The sequence below is a fragment of the Gopherus flavomarginatus genome, chromosome 3 (assembly GCF_025201925.1).
Source record: "Gopherus flavomarginatus isolate rGopFla2 chromosome 3, rGopFla2.mat.asm, whole genome shotgun sequence".
Taxonomy (NCBI): Eukaryota; Metazoa; Chordata; order Testudines; family Testudinidae; genus Gopherus; species Gopherus flavomarginatus.
This window is the reverse complement of record NC_066619.1, coordinates 268,579,301-268,587,792: the sequence shown is the minus strand read 5'-3', so window position 1 is coordinate 268,587,792 and position 8,492 is coordinate 268,579,301. Positions and strand designations below refer to the sequence as shown.

Genomic DNA, 8,492 nt, shown 5'->3' with positions numbered 1-8,492 from the left:
TTGAGATATCCACATCTCTGTGACTGATAAAGGTATCATGACAGAATCTGATCTCAGTTACAACAGTGCAATCTCAGAGAGTAATTCTGCTGCAGTCAAGAGTGACTCCAGACTGGCAAAGAAATCTAAACGTGGATATCATCTTTAATTTGGTTTGCTACAAGGAAATCTCAAAGCAGCCAAGTGCCAAAACATTTGCTTTAAGATTTTTACAATTTTGACAATGGCCTGTATCTATTTGCTCTACAAGGTTAACTATTACGCCCACTTGCTTTATTGGATCCCCCAAGAGCTTTCTCAGCTGATGTGGATAATATCGTCATCTCCGTAGCTCAGGGATTTACTATGTCAAGAGGATTAAGACAAAACTATGACTTATTCCCAGCACAAAACAATTTGAATCACCTCTTAGCTGTAATTGATGCATGACAGTGAGTCAGTTGTGGTATATCTGTAGGTATATTACAGCGCCTGAGATGATTATGGTATATTTGTAAGATTTTAAACCAATTTTAATCTCTCACACATGGTGAAGAGGGTGGTCTGCTGAGGAGCCTGGCTTCATTCTGGGGGAGCTGATTATGCTGTGAAGAATCTGACTTTATTTTAGGAGAGGGTGGAGTACCTGAAAACTATGGTTTTCTGGAGGCTGTGTTTCTGATGCTACAATGTTCAGAAGTAACCTAGCAAAATGCTTGCGTCTCTTTTAAAAACTGTAACCCTTTAAGAGTTAGAAGACTGGACTTCGGGCTGGAAGGAAGTGTTCAAAGACTCTATTTTAAAGACACCTCCTATTAAAAAGTTAATAATAATAATTAATAAATCAGTGTAGCTCAGGGGTTCTCAAACTGGGAGTCGGGACCCCTCAGGGGGTCACGAGGTTATTACATGGGGATCGAGAGCTGTCAGCCCCTACCCCAGACCCCACTTTGCATCCAGCATTAAAATATATTTAACACCATTATAAAAGTGTTTTTAATTTGTAAGCAGGGGTCGCACTCAGAGGCTTGCTAAGTGAAAGAGGTCACCAGTACAAAAGTTTGAGAATCACTGGTGTAGCTGATGCCCGCCCACAGTTTAGGAAGTTATGGTACAAGTGATATGATCCACAAATATTTCTTTAGTGAAGATAACAAGAAAAAAAAGTATGGGATAAGATGATAGACTGTCCCAGTTAAATAATAATAATTAACCATAAATAATGAAAAATAGCACTTATGTAGCCTTTACTGTCTGAAAGCACCATATAAATACTAAATAATGAACTCTCATAATACCTTTTGTGCATAGTGAGACTGTAACAGCCTTTGAAAGGATGTTTTCTGTCATTTTATAAATATATATAACTAATGAGACAGCAGAAGGAATCACTCAGACCCAAATATTTCTCTTCTCCTTCCCAACCCTCCTCCACCCCACTCAGCAGATGACCTCAAAGGCCTTTTCCAGCTTGGATTCCTATAACTCCATGAAGCCATATGATGTAGGCAAAATAGCAAGAATAACAGGAATCAGGGAGGAGAAACTGCCTCTAATCCAGTGGTTCTCAGCCAGGGGTACGTGTACCCTGGGGGTATGCAGAGGTCTTCCAGGGGATACATCAACTCATCTAGATATTTGCCTAGTTTAACAACATGCTACATAAAAAGCATCAGCGGAGTCAGTGCAAACTAAAATTTCATACAAACAATGACTAGTTTATACTGCTCTATATACTATACTCTGAATTGTAATTACAATATATTCCAATTGATTTATAATTAAACGGTAAAAATGAGAAAGTAAGCAATTTTTCAGTAATAGTGTGCGGTGACACTTTTGTATTGTTATGTCTGATTTTGTAAGCACATAGTATTTAAGTGAGGTGTAACTTCGGGGTACAAAAGATCAATCAGACTCCTGAAAGGGATACAGTAGTTGAGAAAGGGTGAGAGCCACGGCTCTAGCCTATCACCCCTGGCAGTGCAGGACCGTTCCCTGTAGCATATTGTGCAGGGCTATGTCCCTTCCAGTTTCAGGGGTTCCCAGAGATGCGGCACTCTGCTGTCACTGAGAGGGAATTTAACCGTCTAGCTTTCTGCTCCATGTTTCCACGCCAACTTGTCCAGGGGCATTGGGATCTGGGTTCTGGTCCAGCACATGCTCCAGGACTGGAATGGGGGTCCAGACGCAAACTGGGGCAGAGGAGGAATCTGGAGTCAGAGTCTTGCCCAGTGCTTAATTTATGCCAGGGCTGATCCCTGGCACCTGTGGGCCTAGCGGGTCAGAGCCCCCGGCACCTGTGGGCCTGGCAGGTCGGAGCCCTGGCACCTCCGGGCCTGGCGGGTCAGAGCCCCGGCACCTCTGGACTTGCTGCCTCAGTTATGAATGAAAAAAGCTGCTTGCTCCCCAGCACCTCCAGCATTACAGCTGAAGCCCTGGTCCTGCCTCGAACCCCTCCGCCAGGCCGCCGCCCGCTGGTAAATCACTCGCCCGGCTCTGACTGCCGCGGCCTCACGTGCCCGGCCGCAGGGAGCCAGGCAGCGCGCGGCAGCACCAGGGCCGGGCTGCGGGCTCGGGGCCGCCGGGCTGGCGCGGAGGGGAGGAGCCGCCCCCTTCCCGGGGTTTGGGGCGTGGGGAGGAGCCGCCCCACCCCCGGACTGGGAGCCAGGCGGGCGGAGGCGGGCTCAGCGCGGCGGCGGCTCCTCTGCGAGCGGCTGGGCGGCTGGCTCAGAAGCGCTGGGGCTGCGGGAGGGAAGACGCTGCAGTGGCGGCGGCGGCGGCTCCTCGCGCGGGTCCCTCCATGAGCAGGCGGTGCCGAGGCAGGGAGCGCCGGGGGCTGCCGCGGAACTCGGGCAGGTAGGTGACCCGCGAGCAGCCGGGCTCGGGCTGCAGCGAGAGCGCGGGGCACAGTCCCTGCCCGCTGGAGAGGGCAGCCTCAGCCCGGCGCCCTGCGTCGGGGGGCAGCTCCGCTCCCTCTGGGCTCCCATGGCCGGCTCGTTCTCGCTTTGGGGGGGCCTGCATTGCAGCCGGCAGGGGGTGCTGGCAGGGACCCCTCCAGCCCCTTGCACTGCAAGCGGCTGCAGCCCTGGGGATCCCCTGGGGAAGACACCGGGGCAGCTTTGCAGAGATGAGGAAGCGCATCGCTGTGCCTGGCAGGGGGTTGCTCGGTTCTTGCCTTTGACTTGCGAGGTTGTTTTTCAAAGGGAATGAAAAAAACTTTCCCAGGGACCTGCGAACTCGCAGCGCCTCTGTGTCTCCTCGCCGCTCCTGGTTGTGCTTGTTCTGCGGCGAGAGATGCACGCCGAGCCAGCTACTTACAATGTAGCCTTTCCAGAGACCGTCCGGAACGGGAGGGATGGGGATGGGGATGGAGGTTTCATTTGCAGAGAATAGCTTGATTGGGTTATATTTACCCTTTTTTTTTAATTGGGCCTCAAAAATGGAAAGCTGGTAAACAGAGAAAGTCAGCAGATTGCAACTTTTGTGCATTGAAATAAAAGTAGAGACGCAGATTGTTTCCTTTAAAAGAAAAGGACAGACTGCAGCGTTGGTACACACACAAAAGTCTAAGGTCGTTTTTACACACCCCTAAAAAGCAAATGAGCTGGTGTTTGTAAGTGGAGTACATCTTGGGTACACAACGCAGATGAACGGTGGTGGTGGTTTTTCAATAGATTGCTCCTTTAGTACATGGTAAAGCAGATAAGTGAAGTAGCTTTTATGTGGATTGCAAACTCTTGTACTGTAGACTGAAAAGCTGTTAATCGGGTGGTATTTTACTAACAATTCTGCAACTTCTGCGCTTAAACAAGAAGCAGCTGCAGATAGCAACTCTTTCGCGTGAAAGAGAAATTCTGCTGCTTTACTTCTGCGGTGCTGCTCCGTGATACTCACAGGTCTGTGCGCGTGTCTTTCACTCTTGTGGCAGAGCATTGGTTGTGGTGGAGCAGCAGTGATCCCCATCGCAGCCGGGACCCCGCGGAAGGGACAGCATGCGGCCGGAGGATGTCTGAGGCTGGCTGGGGCAGTTTTCATGCTACTCTGCTTTCTCCGAGCGTTGCCAGAGGAATGATTGCTGCGTGGGGTGCCTTCTTTTGCTTTTACCTGGTGGTGACTGTCAGCAGCCTCCCAGAAGCCAGGCTGCCCATCTCGGACCTAGAAGACAGGATCACTCGAAAACCAACAGGTAAGGGCAGCTGTATAGGATGCTGGGTGCTGTGAATGTTGGTACAGTTGGGTTTGCTCTTGCAGTCTTTCAGGGGAGGGGGAATGGGGACAAATCTCCAAAGAATCCTTGTTCCTTTGCCAGCTTACTCCACCAGCAGTCATGAGAAATGCACAAGACTGATGTGTCTGACGCACCTTCCACCTCCTTGTGTGATTGCAATCCTGGTGTTCTCCCAGGCAAACTAAATGTAAATGTTAAAGCAGCAGGAGGAACAGTCCTGTTGAGTGCTTCTGAGCTGCACAGCTTTGCAGGTGCATTGTTTTGGCAACACAGTTCCGAAGTGTAGCCCCAGAATTAAGAATGGTTGTTGGTGATTTGTTTTTCTGACCACATTCATCTGCATGGGCACGCCAACTGAGAACTGGTGTTTTTACTATATTAATTGATATCCTGAGGCTCTTTAAGAGGTAAAAATAAAGATACACCTACAACTGCAGTAAGTGCCACCCAGACCAGGCAACCCCCTGTCTTAAGTGGTTATTTTAATTGTTCACAGGGTTTCCAGTAACACTGAATTTGTCTTTCAGTTGACAGCCAGTTTTTTTGGTGTTTTTTGGGTGGTTGCTAAAGTTCATTGTGACAAAGGTGGGCCATACATAAAGTGAATATATGTCATCCTCAGTAGAGTGATGGAGGGTTAGACTGTAATTAGTTATAATCTTTATTTATAAAGAGCCATGTATATTAAAATTCTGGTTAGTAAGAAATATAAGCACCTTTTAAACATACATAGAATGACTATCATGTTTTAAATATTAGAGTCCAAGGTCAGGATTTAAACTTCAGTTACAAATAGTGTACAAATCCACTCTTCAAACATGCCCTCCTGAGCTATTTGTCTTGTGAAATGTGTCCCATGCACTTTGTAGTGTTTGCTTTGTAGTCGGATTTTTGCTTACAAAGACTAGTAGAATAGTGAGCAAAAATAATTATTAAAAGTGATCTCCTTTACTAAGCAGGTTTGTTTCGCTTGCTAGCTGGAGTCACCACATGTACTGCTGTTACAGATTTGGTTCATGTCAAAATTACTAATCAGAGCTTGGAAAAGCAAAGCTACTTACTTACATGGACACCATACCTCTCATCCTGTATTAATTTAAAATCTCTCTCTATAGTTGTGTGTGTAAGTACACTTCGCAGGGATAAAAGCAGAGTCATCATAGTTGTTTTTTTTTTTTATTTAAGTCGTGAAATAATGTGTGCTGAATTGTGAACATATTGAGAGGGAGAAAGAAAATGTTTATGGGAATCCAGTAACTCTCCTCCTCAAGTGAAACATGAATGTAATCAGTGAGCAAAGTTAACATACAGGACAAAAGCTGTTTTAAAAATATACGGAATGTTTAAAATTGGTGTCGCTCTGATATGCCTCAGCTGCTACCTGAGTCTGTTTATTTTTCAAAGGCCTTTAATGGAAGGTAGTCTCTCTCTCTCGCTCTCTTTTTTGAAAGTTCCATGCAGCAAACAGAAAGTTTCCATTGTTCAGGAAAGGATTTGAAGCATGTTGGCCAAAAAAAGTGACAGGGGAATAAATGTGCTTCGTGGAGGCTGGGAGGTGGGGGGCTTTACTTCCATACCCCTTTTGGTTAAAGCTATAAATCACACTGGGGGTTGGTTTTGTTTTCAAGAAAGTACTAATAAAACACCAGATTCTTAGTGTAACTCATTTGGCTCATTTTTCACAGCCAAAATAATTGATTTATGGGACAACATCTCAGCTACTTTGTCAAAGCAGCTGAATATGGTGTTTAAGAGGAAATAAGAGCAGCTTGTGCTAGTGAGCTTATCAGGAGTTCACTGAATTTAGTAGTCCAGTTTTTCCCGGGTTTCAGTCTTTTTATTTTATTTTTTGGCCCGTTAGAGCCAAATTCTGTTCTCAGTAACACCAGGGTAAGTCGAGTGCCCCCACTGCCTCCTTTGGAGTATGTCTGGATTTACACCCGTCAACTGAGATCACAATTTGGAGCCAATGGCACAGTTTTACCATGGTAATGTTATTCCGTTCTTTAAAGTGCCCAGCCTTGCACTTTAAGTTAATAGGATGACATTTGAAATATAGCAAATGATGCACAATCAGTATCTTCCAGCATGTTGCTAGAATGTAAGTGGTTAAAGAAAACGGTCCTAAGCTGATGTGTCTAAGAGCTAAGTTACACTGTGGAATTTCCAAAGTTGTTGGTGGAAATTCTACATACAAGTTTATTTTTACCATCGTAGCTTTTCAAAGTAATGACACACTTCTGATCCTGCTGAAATCAATACCAAAACACCTATACAACTTCAGATGGGGCTGGATTAGGCCCCAGCTGAGTGCTTCTAATGTAGAGCATATTTTAAAATATTTCTCTGTTGGTCTCTGGAAAATAGGGGTGTTTTTGACATACATTATGTTGATGTGCAAAATGTAACTGCAGCAGAGCTGATTTTGGGGGAAACAGGTGCATGTGCAAAAGCCACTAAAATGAGACACGTATCAGAGTGTTAGCCGTGTTAGTCTGGATCTGTAAAAGCAGCAAAAAGTTCTGTGGCCACCTTGTAGACTAACAAATGTATTGGAGCATGAGCTTTTGTGGGCCAATACCCACTTCGTCGGATGCATGTAAAATGAGGCAGAGTTTTCTGACAGATACAAAATATGGAGTAAGAATTTTTGGTTGGCTTGTAATGATGTTTAATTGGCTGGTCACTCAAGGGTAAGGAACCTATTTTGAACGTACAGGGCACCCTTATTTTGGAAAAAGGATTCTGCGAAAGAAACCGTATAAAGAATATAAACAGTTGGAGCCAAGTAAAAACGCATTTTACTTTTCAATCTTTAAATTGAATGGCAAAAAGCAAATTCTTTCTCCTAGTCAAATGGATCATGGGTATTGGCTCATTACTGAAGGTTGTTGTTCACTTACTTTTGCATTTACAGTCTAAAGCCTTATTTTCCATAAAGGGGCTTGGAAGGATTTTTCCCTAGTGATCTAATTCTCCACACGAGGCTGTGAAGGCTGTAACAGCTACTGCTTTGTGCCTATGCTCAGCTACATAAAACACACATTGAAGGGAGGCATTCTGGAGGTATGTGTATGTTTGCTAATATGAATACTAGCTATTAGTGGAGGTGGAGGGGTGCAAGTTTTAACATCTCCACAGGGAGGTGTTCTGCTGTTGGCAGGAAGAAGGCAGATGGCGGGGTTGTTGCTGAATAGAATCCAAACCGAAAACACTAGGGGCCTCATCTAGGCTGAGTTTCTCTTCTCTCCTTTTCTCGGGCTGCTGCAGGAAGAACAATGTCAATTTTTTTTTTTTATGAATGAAAGTAGAGAGGCAAGACAGAATTGAATGTGTGTGTCATTCACTGGCTATGGCAGAGATGATTAGGGAGGTCAGTGAACTCCTTTGCTGCCTTGAGCATGCGGTCACTCTATTCAGCAGCCACAGAATAGACATCAATATAAAAAAAGCCCTTCCAATTTGCATTAGTATTCGGATAAAGATATTACTTCGTACGATTTGTGAATGTCAAGTAATGCTAGCTGCGTTGTTAGGGAGCAGATTGATAGAAATAGCAAAATTTCACTTTAAATACTTCTGCTGGCTGTCCTGCCTCAGTTGTGCCTGAGATATAATTGACACACACACATCATATTACAAAGGGAAATTTCTCTACATGTTAGATCTCTATTCATCTGAGTAGCACTTTGAGCTAGAAAAAGTTTGCGTGTGTGTGAGAGATTATTGCATAAAAATAGAGAAAGTGAAAAAGTTGTCGAATCTGTCAGTGGAGCTGAAGTCTTTAGTGTGGTAGAATTGTTGCATTTGATCAAGTCCTTGCCAACAGTTAGTGAAAGTTAACTGTACTGCTCCAAGTAGTCACTTTTCCAAGCCAGAAAAAAAAAGTGCCATTTTCCTTTGAACTTACCATTGATATTTGAATATTAATAGTCCCCTGCAACTTCTCCAATTTGAAATACTGATGGCATACTTGTCTTGTTATTGTCTTCAAACAGCTAATACCAAGTTTGTTTTCCTGTATCCTTCCCAGCCTCAGACTAGCTGAGGATACATGGTCTAGGACATAATTATCTAGGCTGATGGTCATTTTGTTTTATTGTGACTGTTTCAGAGTCCACCATGAAATTTAACTGCATTAGTGTGAGTTTTAATGGACATGCATAATTCCTATAGTGATGGTCAGTTTTTACACATTCTCTTAAAGTTATTTTTAAAGGAACTATAAAACAGATGACAGATATGTCGCACATAAATTAGTGTCATTGTCTACTTTGTAATC

The 8,492-nt window shown here is 44.4% G+C and overlaps 1 protein-coding gene across 5 annotated transcripts in view; it reads left to right on the top strand.

Annotated features, from left to right (window-relative positions):
* The first annotated feature begins 2,751 nt into the window (after positions 1-2,751).
* Positions 2,752-8,492, top strand: part of FGFR3 (fibroblast growth factor receptor 3) — a 78,784-nt gene continuing 73,043 nt past the window's right edge. For all 5 annotated transcript variants that reach the window (XM_050947544.1, XM_050947543.1, XM_050947542.1 and 2 more), the window contains exons 1-2: positions 2,752-2,838; positions 3,911-4,168. In XM_050947544.1, coding sequence (XP_050803501.1) covers positions 3,988-4,168 — 181 coding nt within the window. In that variant the 5' untranslated portion in view covers positions 2,752-2,838; positions 3,911-3,987. The remainder of the gene's footprint in view (positions 2,839-3,910; positions 4,169-8,492) is intronic.